This window comes from Dromaius novaehollandiae, chromosome 37 (assembly GCF_036370855.1).
Source record: "Dromaius novaehollandiae isolate bDroNov1 chromosome 37, bDroNov1.hap1, whole genome shotgun sequence".
In the NCBI taxonomy this organism is placed as follows: Eukaryota; Metazoa; Chordata; class Aves; order Casuariiformes; family Dromaiidae; genus Dromaius; species Dromaius novaehollandiae.
The window spans coordinates 344929-369844 of record NC_088136.1 but is presented as its reverse complement, the minus strand read 5'-3'; the positions used below and the strand labels follow the sequence as shown (position 1 = coordinate 369844).

The following is a 24916-nucleotide window of genomic DNA, read 5'->3' as shown; positions in this document are numbered from 1 at the left end:
CACCACCGTGGTGGTGGGGAGACGGACTTGGGGATGGGGACACCACCATGGAGTGAGGGACATGGGGTTGGGGACACCGCCATGGCTGTGGGGGCGGGGGTGTGGGGCAATGGACAGCGACGTGGGGATGGGGACACCACCACGGGGTGAGCGACAGGGACAGCGACAGCACCGTGGGGCCAGGGGCAGGGACACGGCCACCACCATGGTGACAGGGACACGCCCACCGCCGTGGGGACAGGGACGCGGCCACCGCCGTGGGGACAGGGACAGCGACGCGGCCACCGCCGTGGGGACACGGCCACCGCCGCGGGGCCAGGGCCGGCGCGAGGGGCGCGGGGCCGGGGGCGGCACCTGGAAGGTGGCGGCGGGCAGGTTGGAGATGGCCACGTACTGCAGGTTGTTCTGGAGCGTGTAGATGAGCGAGGGCACCGCCAGGCGCAGCGTGTCGCCCGGCTGCCCCAGCACCGCCGCCTGCAGCGCCGCCGCCGTCTGCCGCACGCTGCCTGCGGGCACAGCCCGGTCAGCGCGGCCGGGGGGGGGGGCCCGCGGGGGGGGGGGGGGGGCCGGGGGGCGGCACTCACCGCGGTGCTGGAGCAGCAGCAGCAGGACGCAGGCGCCGCCCTTGAGCACCTCGGCCATGACGACGGCCGTGGTGGCGAGGAAGCGCTCGCCGGGCAGCGTGCGCACGTAGCGGATGCTGAGGATGAGCGAGGCGTTCTGCACCACCAGCACCGCCAGGCTGGCGTACTTCAGCCGCCGCGAGGCTGCGCGACACCCACCGCCGCCGCGTCAGGCCGGGCCCGCCGCGGGCCCGCCCCGACCGGCCGCCGCCCGCCGCGCCTCACCTGCCGACGGGCCCGGCTCCGCGCCGCCGCCGCCCGCCGCCGGCGCTGCCATGGTGGCACCTGCCCGGCGACGGCGCGGCGCTTCCGCGTGGCGCGCGCGCCGCTTCCGGCCACCGAGCGCGCGGCTAGAGCGGGCCCCGCCGCAGGACCATAGAGCGCGCCCTGCAGGGGCGGGCCGCCCGGCTAGAGCGGCCCGGAAAGCCGCAGGGGCGGACCGCCGCTACCATAGAGCGCGGGAAGCGCGGCTAGACAGGGCCACGGGGAACGGCCACAGAGCGCGGCGCGGGCAGGAAGGCGCCACCCGGGAGGACCGTGGACACCGCGGAAGCGGGGACCGCGGGAGGAAGCGGAGCGGGTGGGGCCCCGCATCCTGCTCCTGAACACCTGGACACGTCACACCTGCGTTGACGTCACGGGCCGCAACCAGCCTTCCCCTTGCTCCCGCCCAGCCCCCGAAGACCGCCAATCACCGCCCGCTCCTCGGGCGGCCCCGCCCCCTGAGCCGGGCCGGCCGGTTCGCGGCCCGCCCCCTGCAGCCGGCCAATGAGAACCCGCGGGGCCCGCCTCCTCCACCCCCCTCAATCGGCGGCCGTGCGCCAGCCCCGCCCCTTCGAACAGCTGTCCGACCCCCCCCCCCGTCTCGCGCTGTTCCCGCCCTTTTTAGCGGCCGCACAAGCACCTGTCTCGCGCCCTTCCCGCCCTTTTTAACCGACCTCCGTCTCGCGCCCTTCCCGCCCTTTTTAACGGTCACGCAAGCACCTGTCTCGCGCCCTTCCCGCCCTTTTTAACGGTCACGCAAGCACCTGTCTCGCGCCCTTCCCGCCCTTTTTAACGGTCACGCAAGCACCTGTCTCGCGCCCTTCCCGCCCTTTTTAACGGTCACGCAAGCACCTGTCTCGCGCCCTTCCCGCCCTTTTTAACGGTCACGCAAGCACCTGTCTCGTGCCCTTCCCGCCCTTTTTAACGGTCGCACAACCACCTCCCTCACGCCCTTCCCGCCCTTTTTAACGGATCCCTGTCTCGCGCCCTTCCCGCCCTTTTTAACGGTTGCACAACCACCTCCCTCACGCCCTTCCCGCCCTTTTTAGTAGACCCCCGTCTCGCGCCCTTCCCGCCCTTTTCAACGGTTGCACAACCACCTCCCTCACGCCCTTCCCGCCTTTTTTAACGGACCCCTGTCTCACGCCCTTCCCGCCCTTTTTAACGGCTACACAGCCACCTCCCTCACGCCCTTCCCGCCCTTTTTAACGGTCGCACAAGCGCCCGCCTCGTGCCATTCCCGCCCTTTGGAACGGCTCCCCCTCTCGTGCTGCTCCCGCCCTTTGGAACGGCCGCACAAGCGCCCGTCTCGCGCCGCTCCTGCCCTTTGGAACGGTTATGCAACCACCCGCCTCGTGCCCTTTCCGCCCGTTTTAAGAGAGACACAACAAGCTACCCGGTGCTTGTTCCCATCATTTTTAATGCTCCCCCAAGCCCCGTTCCTGCCGTTTCCAACGCCTGCACAACATCCTGCCCCGCGCGGCTCCCGCCTGCTTCAGCACTTCGCACTGTCCCCGCTCTTTCTAATGGCCGCCCGCCCGCGCTGACCCCACCGCTCCTCAGCCCGCCCCGCCCCTTCCTGCACCTGCCCCATCCCCGCCCCTTCTCGCAGGCGCCCAATCCCTGCCTGCCTCGTGCACCCGCCCCCCCCCGCAGGCACTCGGCCAATCCCCGCCCTCCCAGCGCCGCCCCGCCCCCTCCGGGGGCTGTCCAATCCCTGGCCACCCCTCCTCTAGCACTCATCCAATCACCGCCCACTCGGATCCTCCCGCCCCCCCCGCCCTCGCAGTTGCGCGATCCTCGCCCCGTCTATTGGCCGCCCCATCGCCTGCGGCCTCGGCGCGCCCCGCCCCCTTCCAGCGGCCGCCCAATCCCCGCCAGCGCGGGCCGCCCCGCCCCCGCGGCGCCCGCCCAATCGCGTCCCGCCCGCGGCCGGCCCCGCCCCCTCCGGCCGCCGCGCGCGCCGCCCGCCGCTCCCCGCACGGCTCGGCGGCAGAGCAAGATGGCGGCGCTGGCCGGGTCCCCCTCGGGCGCGCTGGCCCCGGCCGGGGCCGTCCCCGCCGGCTACCGGCCCTTCGAGCCCGCCGCGCTGGGCCTCGACCCGGGCTGGCGCCTCACGGGCTACGGCGAGCTGCGCGGCTGAGGCTGCAAGGTCCCGCAGGAGACGCTGCTCAGGCTCCTGGCGGGACTCAGCGGGCCGCGCTCCGGGCTGGCGGCTGCCGGAGAGGGGCCCGCGCCGGAGCCGGAGCCCGGCGGGGCGCCCACGCTCGGTGAGGGGAGACGGGGCCGCGCGAGGGGGCCGGGCGCGGGAGGGAGCCCGCGAGGCGGCTGGGGGGGGGGAGGCGGCTCAGGAGGCGGCTGGGGGGGATCAGGAGGCGGCTATGGGGGGGGGCGCCCTTGGGAAGGGCCCCGGGGGGGCGGCGAGGCCTTGGGAAGGGCCCGGCCGGGGAAAACAGGCGGCCTTGGGGGAGGGACGGCCGCAGGCACGTGGTGGGGGCGACCTTGGCCCCTTGGAGGAGCCCGCCCGGCCCGGCCCTTGGCGAGATAAGAGCCGCGAGTCTGTGGGGGGAGGGGAAAGGCAGGGGAGGGGGAATGGGGGGAAAAGCCGTGGTTTGGGGGGGTTGCGTAGGGGGCGGGGGGCTGCGGGGCGGGGAGGGACCCCCCCGTCTGACGCCCGCGCCCCCCCAGGCATCGGCATGGACTCCTGCGTCATCCCCCTGCGCCACGGCGGCCTGTCCCTCGTGCAGACCACCGACTTCTTCTACCCCCTCGTGGAGGACCCCTACATGATGGTAACGACCCCCCCGCCCCCCCCCCGCGGCCGCGGGACCCCCCCCCCCGGGGGCCCCGGCGTGACCCCCCCGCCCCGCAGGGCCGCATCGCCTGTGCCAACGTGCTGAGCGACCTCTACGCCATGGGCATCACCGAGTGCGACAACATGCTCATGCTGCTCAGCGTCAGCCAGAAGATGACCGAGGAGGTGAGGGGGGGCCCGGGGGGGCACCGGGCAGCGGGGGGGGGGGGGGCCGGGCGCCGCCGTGACCCTCTGCGCCCCCCAGGAGCGGGAGAAGGTCATGCCGCTGATCGTGAAGGGCTTCCGGGACGCGGCGGAGGACGGCGGCACCTCGGTGACGGGCGGCCAGACGGTGCTGAACCCCTGGGTCATCGTGGGCGGCGTGGCCACCGTGGTGTGCCAGCCCAACGAGTTCATCATGTGAGCGCGCGGGGGGGGGACACGGGACACGGGGGGGGGCGGGGGCAGCCGGGGGGGCCCCTCGTGCTGACGGCGTCCCCCCCCCAGGCCCGACAGCGCCGTCCCCGGCGACGTGCTGGTGCTCACCAAGCCGCTGGGCACCCAGGTGGCCGTCAGCGCCCACCAGTGGCTGGACAACGTGAGTGGGCGGCGGGGGGGACGGGCGGAGGGACGGAGGGAGGGACGGAAAAATGGATGGACAGAGGGATGGAGGAGCTCAGGCATGGCATGGCATGGCCAGAGGGACAGACAGAGGGATGGATGGACAGATGGAGGGACGGACGGATGGATGGATGGAGGAGCTCAGGCTCAGTGTGGTGGATGGAGGGATGGAGGGAGAGATGGATGGGTGGATGGCGGGATGGAGGGAGCGATGGATGGAAGCATGGAGGGACAGAGGAATGGAGGGACAGATGGACGGAGCGACAGATGGACAGAGGGATGGAAAGATGGATGGAGGAACGGATGGATGGATGGATGGAGGAGCTCAGGCATGGTGTAGTGGATGGATGGATGGAGGAGATGGAGGGAGGGATGGATGGATGCATGGAGGGACAGAGCGATGGATGGATGGATGGAGGAACGGATGGATGGATGGATGGAGGAGCTCAGGCATGGGGTAGTGGATGGATGGATGGAGGGACGGATGGAGGAACGGATGGATGGATGGAGGAGCTCAGATATGGTGTAGTGGATGGATGGATGGAGGAGATGGAGGGAGGGAGGGATGGATGGACGGATGGAGGAACGGATGGATGGATGGATGGAGGAGCTCAGATATGGTGTAGTGGATGGATGGATGGAGGGACAGATGGAGGGAGGGATGGAGGAACGGATGGATGGATGGATGGAGGAGCTCAGGCATGGTGTAGTGGATGGATGGATGGATGGAGGAACGGATGGAGGAACGGATGGAGGAACGGATGGATGGAGCTCAGGCGCAACGTGGTGTCCCCGCAGCCGGAGCGGTGGAACAAGATCAAGCTGGTGGTGTCGCGGGAGGACGTGGAGCTGGCCTACCAGGAGGCCATGTTCAGCATGGCCATGCTCAACCGCACCGGTAGGTGGTGGGGGGGGCCGGGGGGGGCTGCAGGGGGGGGGCACGGCCGCGCTGACCCCCCCGGGCCTCGCCCCGCCCCGCAGCCGCCGGGCTGATGCACACCTTCAACGCCCACGCGGCCACCGACATCACGGGCTTCGGCATCCTGGGCCACGCGCAGAACCTGGCCAAGCAGCAGCGGCACGAGGTGGCCTTCGTCATCCACAACCTGCCCGTCATCGCCAAGATGGCGGCCGTCAGCAAGGCCTGCGGCGGCCGCTTCGGGCTGCTGCAGGGCACCTCGCCCGAGACCTCCGGTAAGCACGGCGGGGGGGGGACGGGGACGGCGTGGGGCGCCCCACGGCGCGCGTGTGGGGCGGCGCTGACCCCCCCCCCCCCGTGCCGCCGCCGCAGGGGGGCTGCTGGTGTGCCTGCCGCGGGAGCAGGCGGCCCGCTTCTGCGCCGAGATCAAGGCGCCCAAGCGGGGCGAGGGCCACCAGGCCTGGATCATCGGCATCGTGGAGAAGGGCCCCCGCGGCGCCCGCATCATCGACAAGCCCCGCCTCATCGAGGTGACGCCCCGCGGCGCCCCCCCCGCGCCCCCCGACCCCGCCGCCGGCCCCCCCGACGACGCCCCCTGAGCCCGGGGGGGCCCCCCCCCCGCCCCGCCCTCGCCCCTCCGCGTGACGCCCCTCCCCGGAAACCCGGCCCCGGGCTGGGAGGGGCCGAAGCCCCCCCGAGGGGCGGGGGCGGGGCGCCCCCCTCCCGCGCCGCCGCCGCTCGGGGCGAAACGGGGCCGAAACGGGGGCGAATAAACAGACGCCGTGACTCGTAGCGCCCCGGCTGCTGCGGGGGGGCGGCGCCGCGGGGGCTCCCTGGGTTTAATGCGAAGGCACGGGGGGGGGGGGGGGGCCGCGGGGGGGGCCGTGGGGCAGCGCCGTGGGGCAGCGCCGTGGGGCGGGCGGCCTCACTTGATGCAGTCCATGACGTGGATCTGCAGCGTGTCCATGTCGGGCGCCTTGTACTGGCACTTGGGGCAGCAGAAGTCGGGCTGCTCCTCCGGGGGGGCGCGTGGGGGGGCCGCCAGCGCCAGCCCGCCGTAGCCTGGGGGGGGACACGGACATGGGCAGTGTCGCCGCCGCCCCACGGCGCCCCACAACCTCCCCCCCCCCCCGCCCTGTTTACTCACCCCCCGGGGGTGCCGGGGCCCGCAGCTCTGAGTGCCGGTTCCTCATCTCCTCCATGCGGGCCCTGCGGGGGGGGGGGGGAGATAGGGGGTGGGGGGGATTGGGGAGCTGCAGGCAGCCCTAGGGGGTCCAAAAGGGGGGATTTAGGGGTGGGGGGGGGGAAATGGGGGCCTGAGGGGGTCAGGGAGGCATCAGGATGGGGGGGCACAGTGTGGGGCAGGCTTGGGGGGGTCTCAGGGCAGTTTGGGGGCACAGGCGTGGGTGCTCGTGTCGGTGTGGGGCAGGTGGGTCGGGGGCATTTTGTGGGGGGCTCGTGTCAGTGTGGGGCAGTTGAGTAGGGGGCAAGTTGGGCAGCACAGGGGCAGTTGGAGTGGCCATGGGGCAGCTAGGGGGTGTGTGGGGCAGGCTGGGGGCTCCTGGGGCAGGTTGTGGGGCGCAGGGGTGGCTCCATGGGGTGTGGGGGCAGGTTGTGGGGCAGTTAGGGGGCACAGCGCGCTGCCCAGGCGCTCGTGTCGCCGTGGGGCAGTTGGGTCCAGGACGGTTCGTGCAGCCTGGATGCATTTCGTGGGGCCTGGGGGTGGTTGTGGGGCCTGGGGGCGGTTGTGGGGCCTGGGGGCGGCTCCGTGGGGCGGCTCCGTGGGGCGGGCACGGACCAGGCGGTGCCCTCGGCGTCGGCGCGCAGCTTCTCGCAGTGGCGCTGCAGCTGGGCCAGGCTCTCCTGCAGGCTCTCGCGCTGGGCGTGCAGCTGCTCCCGCGCCGCCCGCTCCGCCTCGAAGTCCGCCTTGTAGATGTCCGCCTGCGCGGGGGGGCCGCCGCGTCACCCCCGATGTGTGGGGCCGCCCCACGGCGTGCCCCCGCCCCCCCGGCGCCCCACCTGGGCCTGCAGCACGGGGATGGTCTCCAGCGTGGCGCGGTGCCGCTCCGCCTCGGCCTTGAGCTTGTCGATGAGCTCCTGCTTGGCCACCAGCGCCTCCTCCGCCTGCTGCAGCTGCGCCACCGCCTCCGCCAGCTGCTGCGCCCCGGCCCCGGCCCCGTCACCGTCCCCGTCACCGCCGGGGCGACCCCGGAACCGGCGCGGGGGGCAGGAGCGGGGCCAGGGGACGAACGGGGTGAGAAACGGGGCTGGGAGCCACCCCGGGCGGCCCAGGGGGACCAGGAACCGCGCTGGGGACCCCGAGGGGACCGGGAACGGGACCAAGAACCACCCTGGAGACCCCAAGGGGACCAGAAACCAGCCTAGAAACCCCAAGGGGAACAAAAATGGGACCAGGAACCACCCTGGAGACCCCAAGGGGACCAGAAATGGAACTGGGAGCCATCCCAGTTGGCCAAGAGACCAGAAATGGGACCAGGAACTACCCTAAAAACCCCAAGGAGACCAGAAACAGCAACAAGAACCACCCCAGAAACCCCAAAGGGACCGGAAACAGGACCAGGAGCCATGCTGGGGACCCCAAGGAGACCAGGAATGGGCCCAGAAACCACCCTAGAGACCCCAAAGGGACCAAAAATGGGACCAGGAACCACCCTGGAGACCCTCAAAGCCCTGAATGGACCAGAAAGAGGAGCAGGAGCCACCCCAGTTGGCCAAGGGACCAGAAATGGGACCAGGAACCACCCTGGAGACCCCGAGGGGACCAGAAATGGAACTGGGAGCCACCCTTGTGCCACCCGGAGCTCTGAAGGGACCAGAAACGGGACCAAGAACCGCCCTGGAGACCCCAAGGAGACCAGAAACGGGACCAAGAACCACCCTGGAGACCTCAAGGGGACCAGAAACCACCCTAGAAACCCCAAGGGGAACAAAAATGGGACCAGGAACCACCCTGGAGACCCCCAAGGGGACCAGAAATGGAACTGGGAGCCACCTCAGTTGGCCAAGGGACCAGAAACTACCCTAAAAACCCCAAGGAGACCAGAAACAGCAACAAGAACCACCCTAGAAACCCCAAAGGGACCGGAAACAGGACCAGGAGCCATGCTGGGGACCCCAAGAAGACCAGGAATGGGCCCAGAAACCACCCTAGAGACCCCAAAGGGACCAAAAACGGGACCAAGAACCACCCTGGAGACCCCAAGGAGACCAGAAATGGGGCCAGGAGCCACCCCAGTTGCCCGAGGGACCAGAAATGGAGCCAGGAGCCACCTCGGCGCCACCGAACGCCCCAAGCAGCCCCCAACGACGACCGGGAGCCACCTCGGAGCTGGCCGAGGCGCCGTCCCCGTCCCCGTCCCCGTCCCCGCGGCGGGGCCCACCTGGGCGCGCTTGCTGTCGCCGAGGCTGGCCTTCATGTGGGTGTCGTACTCCTGGAAGAGCTGGTGGTAGGCGACCTGCAGCTGCACCAGCTTGCGCCTGCGGGGCCGGGGCGTGAGGAGGAGGAGGAGGAGGAGGACGAAGAGGGGACGGCGGCGTCCCCCCCCCCCGCCCCCCCGGCGTCCCCACTCACTTCTCCTCGGTGGCCCCCTGACGCTCCACGCGCAGGGCGGCCTCCAGGTTCTGCACCTGCAGCCGCAGCTGGTCCAGCTGCAGGCTGTGGGCGGCCGCCGCCTCCTCCAGCGCCCGGCACCGCTCCCCGGCCGCCCGCGCCCTGCGGGGAGGCCGCGTCACCACGGAGACCGCGTCGCGCTGTACCCGTCGCGCTGTGCCCCGTCACCGTGTCACCCGACCTGTGCTCCAGCTCGCCCCGCTCCCGCCGGCTGCTCTCCAGGCGGCTCTGGCTCTCCTGCAGCTCCCCCAGCAGCGAGGTCACCTGCGCCTTCACCGAGGCCTTGTCCTGCTGCGGTGGCACCGCGGTGTCACCAAGGGGGGGGGGGACACGGCGTGGGGTGGCTCTGTGTCCCCCCCGTGCCCCCCCCGGCGCGTGCCCACCTCCAGCTGCCGCCGCAGCGCCTGCAGCTGCAGCTCCGCCTGCCGCGCCGCCTCCTGCGCCCGGGCCTCCGCCTGCGCCCGCGCCGCCCGCGCCGCCTCCAGCGCCTCCCGCAGCGCCGCCTGCCTGGGGGGGGGACGCGGGGGGGGGTCAGGGGGCGCGGCTGCCCCACGGCGCGCCCCACAGCGACCCCCCGGCCCGGCACTCACTCGGCCTCCGCCGCCGTCAGGCGCTGCTGCAGCAGGTCCGCGGGGGGCCTGGGGGGAGAGCGCCGTGAGCCCGGTGCCCCCCGAGTGGGCCCGGTGCCCCCCAAGCGACGTGGGGACAGACCCAGTGCCCCCCAAGTGACGGGACGAGCCCGGTGCCCCCCAAGCGACATGGGGACAGACCCAGTGCCCCCCAAGTGACGGGACGAGCCCGGTGCCCCCCCCCAAGTGACGTGGGGACGAGCCCGGTGCCCCTGGGCAGCCCGGGGACAACCCCGATGCGCTATGGGGACGATCCCGGCGCCCCCGAGTGCTATGGGGACGACCCCGATGCGCTATAGGGGACGATCCCAGTGCCCCCGAGTGCTATGGGGACGACCCCGATGCGCTATGGGGACAATCGTGGCGCCCCATGCGCTATGGGGACGACCCCAGTGTGACGTGGGGACGATCCCGGCGCCCCCGAGTGCTATGGGGACGACCCCGATGCGCTATGGGGACGATCCCAGTGCCCCCGAGTGCTATGGGGACGATCCCGGCACCCCCGAGTGCTATGGGGACGACCCCGATGCGCTATGGAGACAATCGTGGCGCCCCATGCGCTATGGGGACGACCCCAGTGTGATGTGGGGACGATCCCGGTGCCCCCGAGTGCTATGGGGACGACCCCGATGCGCTATGGGGACGATCGTGGCGCCCCATGCGCTATGGGGACGACCCCAGTGTGATGTGGGGACGATCCCGGCGCCCCCGAGTGCTATGGGGACGACCCCGATGCGCTATGGGGACGATCCCAGTGCCCCCGAGTGCTATGGGGACGACCCCGATGCGCTATGGGGACGATCCCAGTGCCCCCGAGTGCTATGGGGACGATCCCGGCACCCCCGAGTGCTATGGGGACGACCCCGATGCGCTATGGAGACAATCGTGGCGCCCCATGCGCTATGGGGACGACCCCAGTGTGATGTGGGGACGATCCCGGTGCCCCCGAGTGCTATGGGGACGACCCCGATGCGCTATGGGGACGATCGTGGCGCCCCATGCGCTATGGGGACGACCCCAGTGTGATGTGGGGACGATCCCGGCGCCCCCGAGTGCTATGGGGACGACCCCGATGCGCTATGGGGACGATCCCAGTGCCCCCGAGTGCTATGGGGACGACCCCGATGCGCTATGGGGACGATCCCAGTGCCCCCGAGTGCTATGGGGACGACCCCGATGCGCTATGGGGACAATCGTGGCGCCCCATGCGCTATGGGGACGACCCCAGTGTGATGTGGGGACGAACCCGGCACCCCCGAGCGCCCCGTGGGGACGACCCCGGCACCCCGCAGCGCTACGGGGACAACCCCGGTGCCCCATGGGGACAATCCCGTCGCCCCTGAGCACTGTGGGGACAATCCCAGCACCCCCACGCGCTATGGGGACGCCCCCAATGTGACACGGGGACAGTCGCGACGCCCCCGTCCTCACCTGCCGTCGCCCTGCAGCACCTCCAGCTCGCGGGGCGGCTCCGGGGGGGCGTCGGGGGCGTCGGTGTCACCGCCGTCCTGGTCCCGGGGCCGGCGGCGGGGGGCGGCGGGGGGGCTCGGGGGGGGCCGGGGGGCGGCCTCGGCGCGCAGGCGCTCCACCAGGGCCCGGGCCTGCCGGAAGCGGCCCAGCAGGAAGTCGCGCTCGTCCCGCTGTGCCGCCTGCCAGCGCCGGAAGTCGTCGCAGCGCCGCCGCAGCGCCTCGTTGCTGCGCCGCAGCGCCTCTGCGGGGGGGGGGGGGGGGGGGACAACATGGGGGGGTCAGCGGGGGTCCCAGTGCTCCCAGCAGCACCTTGCTGGGCACTGACTGGTCTGCGATCCCAGCGCCTCCCAGTCCCCCCCCCAAGCCTCCCAGTCCCCCCAGTTTCCCCCTAGTCCCACTCCCCAGAGCCTCCCAGTCGCCCCGGGACCCCCAGTCTGGCCTCCCAGGGCCTGACAGTCACCCCAGTTTCCCCCCAGTGCCTCCCAGTCACCCCAGAACCCCCAGTCCGGCCCCCCAGGGCCTCCCAGTCACCCCAGTTTCCCCTCACCCCACTCCCCAGTGCCTCCCGGTCGCCCCAGCGCCGCCCCCAGTGCCCGGACGCGCGGGTCCCCGCTCACCCTTGAGGTCACGGTTCTCGGCCAAGAGACGCTGCAGCCCCTCGGGGCTCCCCGGCTCCGGCGGGCCCCGGCCCGGCGCCGCCTCCTCCCCCGCCGCGCCGGGCTCCGGCCCCAACCCCGCGACCGGCCCCGGGCCGCCGCTGCCGCCGCCGCCGGGCTGCACCATGTCCGCGGGCCGCCGCCACCGGGCGCCGCTCATCCGCGCGCCTGCCGGCCCCGGGCGCCTGCGGGGAGAGCGCGGCGGGCGCTGAGGGCCGCTCGCACCGCGGGGGCAGCGGCGCGGCCCCGACACCGGGAAGGGGCCGCGGTACCTGCGAGCGCCGCGCTCCTCACGGCCGCGCTTCCTCCTTCCGCCGGAAGCGGAAGCGGCACCGGGAGCAGGACGCCCCGCAGCACTTCCGCCAGAACGCACGGCAATACTTCCGCCTCGGTAGGTGTCATGGCGCGGAGAAGGTTGGGGGGATACCGCGCCCCACCCCTCGCGGCCGCCCATTGGCCGCGCGCGCAGGGGCCCGCCGCTTCGGGGCGGTGCTGCGGCTCGCCATTGGCCGGCGGGGCGGGGCGGTGGGCGAGGCCCCGCCCCCGCTCCCTCGCCATTGGTTGCATCGCGGGGTGCCGCGCGACGATTGGCCGGCGCGGGGGGCCGGCGGGGCGGGGCCGGCGCGGGGAAAATGGGGAGCCGCGCGAGCGTGAGGGGAGCGGCGGTGGCGCGGCCGGAGGGGGCAGGTGGGGGCGGGGCGGGCGGTAATTAAGGGGGGTAATTAGGGGGAGGGGGGCGTGTCGGGGCGGGGGGGGCGGGGCAGTTGTGTGTGTGGAGGGCAGTTGGAAATGGGGGCCGATAGAGGGGGGGAAGTGGGGGCAGTTGGAAATGGGGGGCGATGGGGGGCTGGGGGCAGTTGTGGGGCGCGGGGGCAACGCGGGTAGCTGGGCTGGGGGGCCAAGGGGGTAATGGGGAGGGTGGGGGGGGCAGTTGGGGGGGCTGGGGCAGTTGGGGGGGGTTGGGGGTGGGGGGAGCTGGGCGGGGGGGTAGTGGGGGGGCAATAAGGGGGCGTTGGGGGCAGTGGGGGGGGCAGGGCAATAGAGGGGGAAGTGGGGCAGGAGGGCCGGGGGGGGCGGGGCAGGAGGCGGCAGTGCCCTGCCCCCCCTCGGCCCCCCCCCCGCCCTGCCCTGCCCCACACCGCCCTGCCCCACACCGCCCCCCCCCGCCGCCTCTCCCCCCCCCCAGGGCCAATGGCGGGGCAGGAGCTGAGCCGCTCGGAGGTGTGCGGGATGCTGCGGCAGGAGCTGTGCCGCGACGACACCTTCCTCCAGGGCGACCCCCACGTCTTCATCATCCTCGGCGCCTCGGTGAGGGGGGGAACTTCCCCCACACCCCCCACACCCCCCCCCGCCCCGGCCCGGACGCCTGGGTCCTCTCCGCGCGGCGGGGGGGGGAAGGGGAAGAAGATGGAGCGTCATGTGCCGTCCCGGACGCCTGGGCCCTCGGCAGCCCCACTTCTCTGTGGGGGAGGGAAAGGGGACCGGACGCCTGGGCCCCATGGTGGGGGGGGGGGCACCTGGACCCCTGGGTATCGTGGGGGGGTGCCCGGACGCCTGGGTCCCTCAGGGGGCACCTGGACCCCTGGGTATCGTCGGGGGGGGGATGCCCGGACGCCTGGGCCCCATGGTGGGGGGGGGCACCTGGACCCCTGGGTGTGTGTGGGGGAGGTGCCCGGACACCTGGGCCCCCCGGGAGCAGGCCGGGCCAGGGATGCCGGTGTTTCCCGTGCAGGGTGTGGGGGGGAGGGGCCCGGCCCGGGCGCCTGGGTCCCCTGGGGTGAGAGGAGGAGGCGGGGGTTGCCCGGACGCCTGGGCCCGCCGGGGGGGGGGGGGGATGAGGATCCCCCCCGCTATCAGTGTTTGCCGGAGATAAGCGGCTCCTGCCACTTCCCCGTCAGGCGGCGGCGGCGTGCGGGGGCCGGGCCGCGCCCGGACGCCTGGGTCCCTTCGCCGCCTCGTTGCCCAACACCCCTTAGCTAAACACCGGCGGCGGCGGGTTGTGTAAGGCCGCGAGCGGGGCGGGGCGCCGCTGTCGCCAGCCTCGGGCCACCCCTGACTCAGCGCATTCCCCTGCCTCGTTAATCCCCCCCCCCCCGGGTAACGAGCGGGGCGGGGCCGGGCCGGCCATCGCGGAGCCGAGTTGTGGCCGGTCTCAGCCTCCTCCTCTTCCTCCTCCTCTTCCTCCCGCAGGGCGACCTGGCCAAGAAGAAGATCTACCCCACCATCTGGTACGGCCTCCCCTGTCCCCCCCCGCGCTGCTGTCACCCCCCCGCGGGGTGCGGGGGGGGGGCTCACGGAGCCGCGTGTCCCCCCCCCCCCCCCATAACCGTCGCCCCGCAGGTGGCTCTTCCGCGACGGGCTGCTGCCAGACGACACGCACGTGGTGGGCTTCGCCCGGACGCCCCTCACCGTGGCGCAGATCCGCCAGCAGACCCAGCCCTACCTCAAGGTGCCCTGCGCCCCCCCCCCGCGCCCCCCCCCCCAAAGGGGCCACCCCCCCGCGCTGACCCCCCCCGCCGCCGCCCCCAGGCCTCCCCCGCGGACGGCGCCCGCCTCGACGCCTTCTTCGCCCGCAGCAGCTACGTGGCGGGGCAGTACGGGGAGGCGGGCGCCTTCGAGCGGCTGGACGCCCACGTGCGGGCCCTGCCCGGCGGCGCCCGCGCCAACCGCCTCTTCTACCTGGCCCTGCCGCCCAGCGTCTACGCGCCCGTCACCCGCCACATCCGCCAGGCCTGCATGGGGCCGGGGTGAGCGCGGGGGGCGCGGGGAGACACGTGGGGCTGGGGACCGGGGTGGAGATGGGGAGATGTGGGGCTGGGGACCGGGGGGGACACAGGGACATGTGGGGCTGGGGGCCAGGGGGGACATGGGGAGACGTGGGGCTGGGGACCGGGAGGGATGTGGGGAGACGTGGGGCTGGGGGCCAGGGGGGACACGGGGAGACATGTGGGGCTGGGGACTGGGAGGGACGTGGAGACATGTGGGGCTGGGGACTAGGGGGGACAGGGGGAGATGTGGGGCTGGGGGCCAGGGGGGACATGGGGAGACACGTAGGGCTGGGGGCCAGGGGGGACACAGGGACATGTGGGGCTGGGGACCGGGGTGGAGATGGGGAGATGTGGGGCTGGGGACTAGGGTGGATGTGGGGACATGTGGGGCTGGGGACCAGGGGGGACACAGGGACATGTGGGGCTCGGGGCCGGGGGGGACGTGGGGACACGTGGGGTTGGGGACCATGGATGGAGATGGGGAGACGTGGGGCTGGGTACCGGGAGGGATGTGGGGAGACGTGGGGCTGGGGGCCAGGGTGGATGTGGGGACATGTGGGGCTGGTGCCCACGGGTGGAGATGGGGAGACGTGGGGCTCGGGGCCGGGGGGGACGTGGGGACACATGGGGCTGGGGACCGGGGTGGAGATGGGGAGATGTGGGGTTGGGGGCCGGGGTGGACGTGGGGAGATGTGGGGCTGGGGACCGGGGGGGACAGGGGGAGATGTGGGGCTGGGGACCAGGGGGACAAGGGGAGACACAGGGTTGGGGACCATGGTGGATGTGGGGAGATGTGGGGCTGGGGACTGGGGTGGAGATAGGGAGATGTGGGGCTCAGGACCAGGGTGGACGTGGGGAGATGTGGGGCTGGGGGGGACGTGGGGAGATGTGGGGCTGGGGACCAGGGTGGGCAGGGGGAGATGTGGGGCCGGGGGGGACGTGGGGAGATGTGGGGCAGGGGACGTGGGGACATGTGTGGCCGGCACCCACGGGTGAAGACGGGGAGCCCCGAGGTCGGCGCCCGCGGGTGCCGATGGGGGTGGCGGGGCGCCGTGGGGCAGCAGCCCCCCCCCCCCCAGCCCCCCAACCGCCGCCCGTCGGCAGCTGGAACCGGGTGATCGTGGAGAAGCCCTTCGGGCGCGACCTGGCCAGCTCCAACGCCCTCTCGGACCACATCAGCAGCCTCTTCCGCGAGGAGCAGATCTACCGCATCGACCACTACCTGGGCAAGGAGATGGTGCAGAACCTCATGGTGCTCAGGTGGGCGCGGGGGGCGCGGGGGGGGCCCCGGCGTCCGGGCCCCCCCTCACGCTCACGCCCCCCCGCCCGCCCCCAGGTTCGGAAACCGCATCTTCGGGCCCATCTGGAACCGGGACAACATCGCCTGCGTGGTGCTCACCTTCAAGGAGCCCTTCGGCACCGAGGGCCGCGGCGGCTACTTCGACGACTTCGGCATCATCCGGTGAGCGGGGACGTTTGGGGGACGTTTTGGGGACGGTTTGGGGATGTTTGGGGACGTTTTGGGGACGCCGGGGGGCCCCCGCCGACCCCTCTCTCCGCCCCGCCGCAGGGACGTGATGCAGAACCACCTCCTGCAGATGCTCTGCCTCGTGGCCATGGAGAAGCCGGCCTCCACCGACCCCGACGACGTGCGGGACGAGAAGGTGGGCCCGCCCCACGGCCGCCCCACGGCTGCCCCACGGCCGCCCCGCGGTCCCGTCCCCCGGGCCGTTTCGGAGGAGCCGGGTCGCGTCTTAGATGAGCTTTGAGGGGCTGCCGAGGGGTTCGGAGCCCTTCCGGGGCGGTTGGACGGGACCGGGGGACGTTCCGCGTCGCTCTTAAAAGGCTCCGTGCGCTTTTTAAGGCGGTTTAGGGGGTTTTCGGCCGTTTTAAAGCAGCGCTGAGGGCTTCAGAGCCCCGCTGAGGGCTTTTAGAGGGTCACGGAGACATTTTAGGTCCTCGGGGGGGTTTGGAGGCACTGAGCCGCGTCCGGAGCCCCGGGGGGGACGGGTTGAGGCCCGGTCGGGTCCTTCCCCGGCGCTTTGGGGGCGTCTAGCAGCTCCCGGGGGGCCCCGAGGTGGCATCTAAGGGGCTTCGCGAGCGTGTCGCGTCCCCAACGTCCCCGGGGGAAGGCGGGCGGCATCCGGGGGGGCTTCGCGAGCGTGTCGCGTCCCCACCGTCCCCGGGGGAAGGCGGGCGGCACCCGGGGGGGCTTCGCGAGCGTGTCGCGTCCCCGCTGTCCCCGGGGGAAGGCGGGCGGCATCTGGGGGGGCTTCGCGAGCGTGTCGCGTCCCCAACGTCCCCAGGGGAGGGTAGGCGGCATCCGGGGGGGCTTCGCGAGCGTGTCGCGTCCCCAACGTCCCCAGGGGAAGGCGGGCGGCATCCGGGGGGGCTTCGCGAGCGTGTCGCGTCCCCGCCGTCCCCAGGGGAAGGCGGGCGGCATCCGGGGGGGCTTCGCGAGCGTGTCGCGTCCCCGACGTCCCCGGGGGAAGGCGGGTGGCATCCGGGGGGGCTTCGCGAGCGTGTCGCGTCCCCACCGTCCCCGGGGGAAGGCGGGCGGCACCCGGGGGGGCTTCGCGAGCGTGTCGCGTCCCCACCGTCCCCGGGGGAAGGCGGGCGGCATCCGGGGGGGCTTCGCGAGCGTGTCGCGTCCCCAACGTCCCCGGGGGAAGGCGGGCGGCATCCGGGGGGGCTTCGCGAGCGTGTCGCGTCCCCACCGTCCCCAGGGGAAGGCGGGCGGCACCCGGGGGGGCTTCGCGAGCGTGTCGCGTCCCCAACGTCCCCAGGGGAAGGCGGGCGGCATCCGGGGGGGCTTCGCGAGCGTGTCGCATCCCCAACGTCCCCAGGGGAAGGCGGGCGGCATCCGGGGGGGCTTCGCGAGCGTGTCGCGTCCCCACCGTCCCCGGGGGAAGGCGGGCGGCATCCGGGGGGGCTTCGCGAGCGTGTCGCGTCCCCAACGTCCCCAGGGGAAGGCGGGCGGCATCCGGGGGGGCTTCGCGAGCGTGTCGCGTCCCCACCGTCCCCAGGGGAAGGTAGGCGGCATCCGGGGGGGCTTCGCGAGCGTGTCGCGTCCCCAACGTCCCCGGGGGAAGGCGGGCGGCATCCGGGGGGGCTTCGCGAGCGTGTCGCGTCCCCAACGTCCCCGGGGGAAGGCGGGCGGCATCCGGGGGGGCTTCGCGAGCGTGTCGCGTCCCCACCGTCCCCAGGGGAAGGCGGGCGGCACCCGGGGGGGCTTCGCGAGCGTGTCGCGTCCCCAACGTCCCCAGGGGAAGGCGGGCGGCATCCGGGGGGGCTTCGCGAGCGTGTCGCGTCCCCAACGTCCCCAGGGGAAGGCGGGCGGCATCCGGGGGGGCTTCGCGAGCGTGTCGCGTCCCCACCGTCCCCGGGGGAAGGCGGGCGGCATCCGGGGGGGCTTCGCGAGCGTGTCGCGTCCCCGCCGTCCCCAGGTGAAGGTGCTCAAGTGCATCGCGGAGGTGCAGCCGGAGGACGTGGTGCTGGGCCAGTACGTGGGCAACCCCGAGGGCGAGGGCGAGGCGCGCAACGGCTACCTGGACGACGCCACGGTGCCGCCAGGCTCCACCACGGCCACCTTCGCCGCCGCCGTGCTGCGCGTGGCCAACGAGCGCTGGGACGGTGAGCGGCGGCGGCGGGGACGGCGGCGGCGGCGGGGACGGGGACGAGGCCCCGCGGTGACGCCGGCCCCGCGGCAGGCGTGCCCTTCGTGCTGCGCTGCGGCAAGGCCCTCAACGAGCGCAAGGCCGAGGTGCGGCTGCAGTTCCGCGAGGTGCCGGGCGACATCTTCCAGCGGCAGTGCAAGCGCAACGAGCTGGTGGTGCGGGTGCAGCCCGACGAGGCCGTCTACGCCAAGATGATGACCAAGAAGCCCGGCATGTTCTTCAACCCCGAGGAGTCCGAGCTCGACCTCACCTACGGCAACCGCTACAAGGTGCCTCCCCCTCCCCAAAGCCGCCTCCCGGGACCCCCGAATCGCCCCCCCGGGGCTCCCCGAAGCCACCCGCGGCCCCTCGACGCTCGGGGAGACCATCTGGAGGTGCCACCGCGGTGAAAACAGCCCTCCGCGCCCCCAAATCCGCCCCAATGTCCCCCAAATCTGCCCTGACGCCCCCCAAATGCTACAGCAAACACTGCTCGGCTCCCGGGACCCCCGAATCGCCCCCCCGGGGCTCCCCGAAGCCACCCGCGGCCCCTCGACGCTCGGGGAGACCATCTCGAGGTGCCACCGCGGTGAAAACAGCCCTCCGCGCCCCCAAATCCGCCCCAATGTCCCCCAAATCCACCCCCGAAATGCTACGGCAAACGCCACCGGGCTCCGGGGACCCCCAAGCCGCCCCCCCATTCCCCCCCCTGCCCCACACCCCGGACCTCCAGGTGTCCCCCCGTAACCCCCCCCGTCCGGCGTCTCCCCCCGGGCAGGACGTGAAGCTGCCGGACGCCTACGAGCGCCTCATCCTCGACGTCTTCTGCGGCAACCAGATGCACTTCGTGCGCAGGTCGGGGGGCGTCGGGGGGAGCTGGGGGGCTGGGGGGGGGCGTGGGGGGGCCCCCCCCGTGGCTGACCTCCTGCCCCCCCAGTGACGAGCTGCGGGAGGCCTGGCGCATCTTCACGCCGCTGCTGCACGCCATCGAGGCCCGGGGGGAGAAGCCCATCCCCTACCTCTACGGCAGGTGAGGGGCGGCCGTGGGGCGGCCGTGGGGCAGGCGCGGGGGCTCTGGGGGGGGGTAGGGGGCTTGCAGGGGGTTGTGGGGTGGTGTGGGGCAGAGTTGGAGGGCTGTGCATTGCTGTGGGGCAGGGTTGGGGGTTGATGGGGTGCAGTGGGGCAGGGTTGGGGGTCCGGGGGCTGCCAGGAGGCAGGACTGGAGGCCCGTGGGGCAGAGTGGGGGGCTGTGGGGCACCATGGGGCAGGGGTGGGCACTGGCAGGGTGCCGTGGGGCAGGGTTGGGGGCCGTGGGGCAGGGTTGGGGGTTGATGGGGTGCAGTGGGGCAGGGTTGGGGGTCCGGGGGCTGCCAGGAGGCAGGACTGGAGGCCCGTGGGGCAGAGTGGGGGGCTGTGGGGCACCGTGGGGCAGGGGTGGGCACTGGCAGGGTGCCGTGGGGCAGGGTTGGGGGTCTATGGACTGCCATGGGGCAGGGTTGGAAGTCCATGGGGCAGGTTTGGGGGCTGGCAGGGTGCTGTGGGGCAGGCTTGGAGGGCTGTGGGGCAGGTTTGGGGGTCATTGGGGTGCTGTGGGGCAGGGTTGGGGATCTGGGAGTTGCCATGGGGCAGGGTTGGAGATCCATGGGGCAGGTTGTGGGGTCTAAGGGCTGCTGTGGGGCAGCATGGGGGGCTGCGGGGTGCCATGGGGCAGGACTGGGGGCCCATGGGGCAGGGCGGGGGGCCGTGGGGCAGAGTGGAGGCCCGTGGGGCAGAGTGGGGGGCTGTGGGGCACCATGGGGCAGGGGTGGGCACTGGCAGGGTGCCGTGGGGCAGGGTTGGGGGCCGTGGGGCAGGGTTGGGGGTTGATGGGGTGCAGTGGGGCAGGGTTGGGGGTCCGGGGGCTGCCAGGAGGCAGGACTGGAGGCCCGTGGGGCAGAGTGGGGGGCTGTGGGGCACCGTGGGGCAGGGGTGGGCACTGGCAGTGTGCCGGGGGGCAGGGTTGGGGGTCTATGGACTGCCATGGGGCAGGGTTGGAAGTCCATGGGGCAGGTTTGGGGGCTGGCAGGGTGCTGTGGGGCAGGCCTGGAGGGCTGTGGGGCAGGCATGAAGATCCACGGGGCAGGTTTGGGGGTCAAGGGGGTGCTGTGGGGCAGGGTTGGGGGTCCGGGAGTTGCCATGGGGCAGGGTTGGAGGTCCATGGAGCAGGTTGTGGGATCTAAGGGCTGCTGTGGGGCAGCATGGGGGGCTGTGGGGTGCCATGGGGCAGGGTGGGGGCCCATGGGGCAGCCCCCTAACGCGCTGCCCCCCAGCCGGGGCCCGGCGGAGGCGGACGAGCTGCTGAAGCGCGCCGGCTTCCAGTACGAGGGCACCTACCGCTGGGTGAACCCCCACAAGCTCTGAGCCCCACGGCTGCCCCACGGCGCCCCACGGCGCCGCCCCACAGCCCCCCGCCCCGCAGCCCCTCCTTGCGTGACACCTGCTGCTGAGTGAATCCCCACGAGCTCTGAGCCCCACGGCCGCCCCACGGCTGCCCCACACCCCCCCCGCCCCCTCCTCGCGTGACACTCCAGGGGCCCCGGCCGTGCTCAGGGAGCTGCCCCCCCCCCCGCCCTGCCCCACGGCATCCTCCTGGCCCCACGGCTGGGGGGGGGGGGGGCAGCACCCGGACGCCTGGGCCCCCTCCCCGGGGGGGGGGGCACCGGGAGGCCCCTCCCACCTGGGACCAAGTCACCCCTCATAAAGCCCCTCGTTAACCCCGCCCGGCTTCCACGAGTCTTAATTGATTAATTAAGGCCCTGGCCCTAATGATGCCCAGCTCCCCCCCCCCTCGTTAACGGCCCCGGGGGCCCTCGTTAACCCCAGGCACCTAATTACCCCCCCCGCCCCACTCCAGTCCCTAATTACCCCCTGCCTTAATGACCCCCAAGCCCTAATTACCCCCTGCCCCGCCCTTAACACCCCCCATTCCAGTCCCTAATTACCTCCTTCCCTTAATGACCCCCAGGCCCTAATTACCCCCATTATTTTGGGGGGGGGGTCAGAGGAGCCCCCCCGGACGCCTGGGCCCCCAAGCAGAGTCGCAGCCACCTGTTTGGGCCCAGTGTTTATTTGCCCCCATGGAGGGGGGGGGACACACAACTGTGACCCCCATGTGTCACCACCGGGGGGGGGGGACAGCTGTGACCCCCATGTGTCACTGTGGGGGGGGGGACACAGCTGTGACCCCCCCCATCACCGGGGGGGGGGACACAACACGGCTGTAGGACCGAGCGGTGTTGTCACCCCCCAACTGGGGACACCGCGGGGGACGGTGACACCGCAGCGGGACGGTGACACCCTGGGGGGGTGGTGCCCCCCCCGGGGCCGCTGTGCCCCCCCCCGGGGGCGTCACTGGGGGTCGGCGGTGCGCCGGGGGATGCAGCCCTCCATCTCCAGCGCCTCGGGCCACCCCTCGTACTTGTTGGAGCCGCGGCTGTTCCTCACGTGCTGGGACACGGGGACCGGGGGGGGGGGGTCACCGCGGCCCCCCCCGCGCCCCCAGCCCCCCCCCCGTGCCCCCCCCCGGCTCACCTGCTCGAAGGGGCTCTTGTCGCGCACCCCCTTGGCCCCCACGAAGACCCAGCTGTCGCGGAAGGCCAGGTCCTTGGCCACGGCGCTGCCCAGCTCCCCGAAGAGCCGCCGCGTCTCCTCCGTCAGCCTGGGGGGGGGACACGTGGCTGGGTGCCCCCCCCGCGCTGTGCCCCCCCCCCCCCCCGCTGTGCCCCCCCCTCACTTGGTGGCCGGGTCGTCGTAGGAGGCCACGAACACCAGCGTCCCCTCGTGCAGCGGCCGGATGAACTTGAGCAGCTCGTTCACGTCTGCCGGCGGCCGCGGTCACGCGGGGGGGGGGACGGGGGGGGGGGGGCTACACCCCCCCCGCGCCCCCAAAATACCAACCACCCCCCCCCCGGCCCTGTTAAATACAAGGTAAAGCAACGGGCAAGTCGCTGCTTCGTGGGGACCCCCCCAAAACGCGCTGCCCCCCCCCCCCCATTTGCCCCTGAATGGCCCTGAATGGGCCATCGCCCCCCCCCCCCCCAAAGGGCCCAAATCCCCCTGGGTTTCCCCCAAAATGCGCTTCACCCCCCCCCCCCCCAAAACAGGCTGTGGAAATGGGAAAGAAATTGTTAACGTTTCCCCCCCCCCAAGACCCCAAACTCCCCTGGATTGCCCCCAAAAGGCACTGCCCCCCCCCCCCAAAAACACACTGGAAATGGAGAAAAAGACTGTTAAAATCTCCCCCCCCCCAGGCCTCAAATCCCCCTTGAATTGCCCCCAAAAGGCAGTGCCCCCCCCCCCAAAAAAAACACACTGTGGAAATGGGGAGGGGAAAGTTAAAATCCCCCCCCCCCGAAGGGCCCCAAACCCCCCTGGACTGCCCCCAAAACGCGCTGCCCCCCCCCCGGCCGCTCACCTCCGCCCACATGTCGAAGGCCTGCGCCGCGATCAGGTCACCGCTGACGCCTGGGGGGGGACAGGGGCAGTTACCCCCCCCAAACCCTCCTCACTGCCTGGGGGGGGCAATTACCCCCCCCAAACCCTCCCCCTTTGCCCTGGGGGGGGGCAATTACCCCCCTAAGCCCCCTCCCACTGCCCTGGGGGGGGCAATTACCCCCCTTGAACCCCCTCCCACTGCCCTGGGGGGGGCAATTACCCCCCTAAGCCCCCCCCACTGCCCCGGGGGGGGGTATTTATCCCCCAGCCCCCCCCACTGGGGGCAGTTACCCCCCCCCAACCCCCCCCATATACAACCCCCCCCCCATTTGCCCCCTCACCGTTCACCAGGGCGATGTTGAGCCCCCGCCCCACGTTGTTCTTCACGCTGCTCATCAGCCTGTAACGAGGGGGGGGGGCAATTAGCACCGTGCGGACGCCAGGCCCCCCCCCCCCCCCGGACTCCTGCCCCCCCCCGGACGCCGGGGCCCCCCCTCACATGTTGTCCTCGAGGCAGATCTTGGGGCCGACGACGTTGGCGGCGCCGCTGACGAGGCGGAAGGCGAAGTGGTGCCGGGGGCAGGGCCGGGCCAGGCCGCACTTGAAGCGCCGCGGGCGGGGGGCTGCGGGGGGGGGGGGGGGGGCACGCGTCACCCCCCCCCCGGGGGGCTCCGGGCCCCACACGCACCCCCGGGGGGGCCGAGGGGCCGCGTCACCTACCTGCCGTGGCGGGGGAGTCGGGGCCTGCGGGGACGGAGGCGGTGGGGGGCGGCCCCACATCTGCCCCCCCAGACCTAGATCCAGCCCCCCCAGCCCCACATCTGCCCCCCCAGCCCTAGATCCAGCCCCCCCAGCCCCACATCTGCCCCCCCAGGCCTAGATCCAGCCCCCCCAGCCCCACATCTGCCCCCCCAGACCTAGATCCAGCCCCCCCAGCCCCACATCTGCCCCCCCAGACCTAGATCCAGCCCCCCCAGCCCCACATCTGCCCCCCCAGACCTAGATCCAGCCCCCCCAGCCCACATCTGCCCCCCAGACCTAGATCCAGCCCCCCCAGCCCCACATCTGCCCCCCCAGACCTAGATCCAGCCCCCCCAGCCGCACATCTGCCCCCCCAGACCTAGATCCAGCCCCCCCAGCCCCACATCTGCCCCCCCAGCCCTAGATCCAGCCCCCCAGCTGCCCCCCAGCCTCAGAATTGCCCTCCCAGCCCCACATCTGCCCACCCAGACCTAGATCCAGCCCCCCCAGCCCCAGAATTGACCCCCCTGGCCCCATATCTGCCCCCCCGACCTAGAATTGCCCCCTCTGCCCCCCCCAGCTATCCCCCCAGCCCCAGAATTGCCCCCCCAGCCCCACATCTGCCCCCCCAGCCCCAGAATTACCCCCTCCGGACCCATATCTGCCCCCCCCGACCCACAATTACCCTCTCTAGACCCATACCTGGCCCCCCCGACCCAGAATTGCCCCCCCAGCCCCACATCTGCCCCCCCACCCCCAGATCCAGCCCCCCAGCTGCCCCCCACCAGCCCCAAATCTCCCCCAAATTACCCCCCCCGACCCCAGAATTACCTCCTCCAGCCCCCCAGTAGCCCCCCAGGCCCACATCTGCCCCCCCCGACCCAGCGTCACCCCCCTCCAGCCCCACAACTACCTCCCGGCCCCAGACCTACCCCAAACCCCAGCACTACCGCCTCTGGCCCCCCAACCCCCCCCCAGCCCCACATCTGCCCCCCCCCAGCCCCCCAACTCCCCCCCCGGGCCTCACCGGCCAGGAGGCGCTGGAGCGGGGGGAAGGCGCCGGGGGAGCCGAGCAGGAGGCTGACGAGGAGCCAGGTGAGCCCGGCCGAGGCGGCGATGGCCGCCACGCGCAGCGGCCCTGCGGCACCGACACGGGGGGGGGGGGGTCAGCGCCCCGCCGCCCCCCCCGGTTCTTCCCCCCCCCGCCCGTGTCCCCCCCCCACCTACCTGCCAGCCGCATGGCGCCGCCGAGGCCCCCGCGCCGCTCCGCTGGGGCTGCGGGGCAACCGGGGGGGTCAGAGCCGGGACACCCCCCCTTAGGGCACCGGGACCCCCCGGACCCCGGAACTCCCCTCACAGACTCCCGGTCGCCCCCGACGCACAGACACACGGAGACCTGCCCTGGCCCCGGCCCCGGCCCCGCCCCCTCCGGCCGCGCAGCCGGCCAATCACCGCGCTCGGTCGCGCCCCGGCCGCCAATCGGCGCGCGGCGGCCCTCAGCGCCGCGTGGGTCCCGAGCGGAACCGCCTCCTCCGCGGCCAATCAGGAGGCGGGAGCGTCAACGCGGTCGGGCGGAGACCGCCAATCAGGGCGCAGGAAGCACCGCCTCCTTCCGTCGCTTCCGTGACGCAACGACGCCGCGCCGGAGACCGCCTCGCCCTCCCCCCTCCC

At 73.0% G+C, this 24916-nt stretch overlaps 5 protein-coding genes across 11 annotated transcripts in view; 2 read left to right on the top strand and 3 right to left on the bottom strand.

Moving 5' to 3' along the window:
- Nucleotides 1–1200, bottom strand: part of LOC135325402 (uncharacterized) — a 3693-nt gene extending 2493 nt beyond the window's left edge. The window contains exons 1-3 of the mRNA XM_064503418.1: nt 849–1200; nt 585–767; nt 4–506 (exon numbers count right to left, since the gene is read on the bottom strand). Coding sequence (XP_064359488.1) covers nt 4–506; nt 585–767; nt 849–900 — 738 coding nt within the window. The 5' untranslated portion in view covers nt 901–1200. The remainder of the gene's footprint in view (nt 1–3; nt 507–584; nt 768–848) is intronic.
- A 1630-nt stretch (nt 1201–2830) lies between these two features.
- On the top strand, nt 2831–6013 carry LOC135325424 (selenide, water dikinase 2-like). The gene is made up of 8 exons (XM_064503486.1): nt 2831–3157; nt 3576–3679; nt 3760–3867; nt 3947–4101; nt 4189–4279; nt 5101–5200; nt 5284–5496; nt 5594–6013. The coding sequence occupies exons 2-8, from the start codon at nt 3584–3586 to the stop codon at nt 5818–5820; spliced, it is 990 nt and encodes a 329-aa protein (XP_064359556.1). The 5' UTR covers nt 2831–3157; nt 3576–3583; the 3' UTR covers nt 5821–6013.
- IKBKG (inhibitor of nuclear factor kappa B kinase regulatory subunit gamma) lies at nt 6009–11935 on the bottom strand. Of its 5 annotated transcripts, none has more exons than XM_064503481.1 (12): nt 11880–11935; nt 11569–11792; nt 10913–11192; nt 9443–9490; nt 9236–9359; nt 9034–9143; nt 8814–8954; nt 8623–8719; nt 7241–7378; nt 7020–7162; nt 6369–6430; nt 6009–6283 (listed from the first exon to the last, which is right to left on the bottom strand). In XM_064503481.1, exons 2-12 carry the CDS (start codon nt 11765–11767, stop codon nt 6147–6149), a joined length of 1479 nt encoding a protein of 492 aa, XP_064359551.1. In that variant the 5' UTR covers nt 11768–11792; nt 11880–11935; the 3' UTR covers nt 6009–6146. The 5 variants fall into 5 exon arrangements, with proteins under 5 accessions (XP_064359551.1, XP_064359553.1, XP_064359554.1 ...); XM_064503483.1 differs by having other exon boundaries at nt 7241–7375; XM_064503484.1 differs by having other exon boundaries at nt 9034–9140.
- A 259-nt stretch (nt 11936–12194) lies between these two features.
- On the top strand, nt 12195–20789 carry G6PD (glucose-6-phosphate dehydrogenase). Of its 2 annotated transcripts, none has more exons than XM_064503479.1 (13): nt 12195–12294; nt 12794–12915; nt 13798–13835; nt 13948–14056; nt 14137–14354; nt 15480–15635; nt 15712–15837; nt 15946–16039; nt 17822–18008; nt 18086–18321; nt 18810–18886; nt 18969–19061; nt 20341–20789. In XM_064503479.1, the coding sequence occupies exons 1-13, from the start codon at nt 12240–12242 to the stop codon at nt 20429–20431; spliced, it is 1602 nt and encodes a 533-aa protein (XP_064359549.1). In that variant the 5' UTR covers nt 12195–12239; the 3' UTR covers nt 20432–20789. The 2 variants fall into 2 exon arrangements, with proteins under 2 accessions (XP_064359549.1, XP_064359550.1); XM_064503480.1 differs by lacking the exon at nt 12195–12294 and adding an exon at nt 12460–12488.
- A 332-nt stretch (nt 20790–21121) lies between these two features.
- On the bottom strand, nt 21122–24676 carry FAM3A (FAM3 metabolism regulating signaling molecule A). 2 transcript variants are annotated; one of them, XM_064503487.1, is made up of 8 exons: nt 24473–24676; nt 24273–24383; nt 23225–23248; nt 23004–23127; nt 22846–22904; nt 21804–21888; nt 21602–21728; nt 21122–21517 (listed from the first exon to the last, which is right to left on the bottom strand). In XM_064503487.1, exons 1-8 carry the CDS (start codon nt 24483–24485, stop codon nt 21419–21421), a joined length of 642 nt encoding a protein of 213 aa, XP_064359557.1. In that variant the 5' UTR covers nt 24486–24676; the 3' UTR covers nt 21122–21418. The 2 variants fall into 2 exon arrangements, with proteins under 2 accessions (XP_064359557.1, XP_064359558.1); XM_064503488.1 differs by lacking the exon at nt 23225–23248.
- Between the last annotated feature and the right edge of the window lie 240 nt (nt 24677–24916).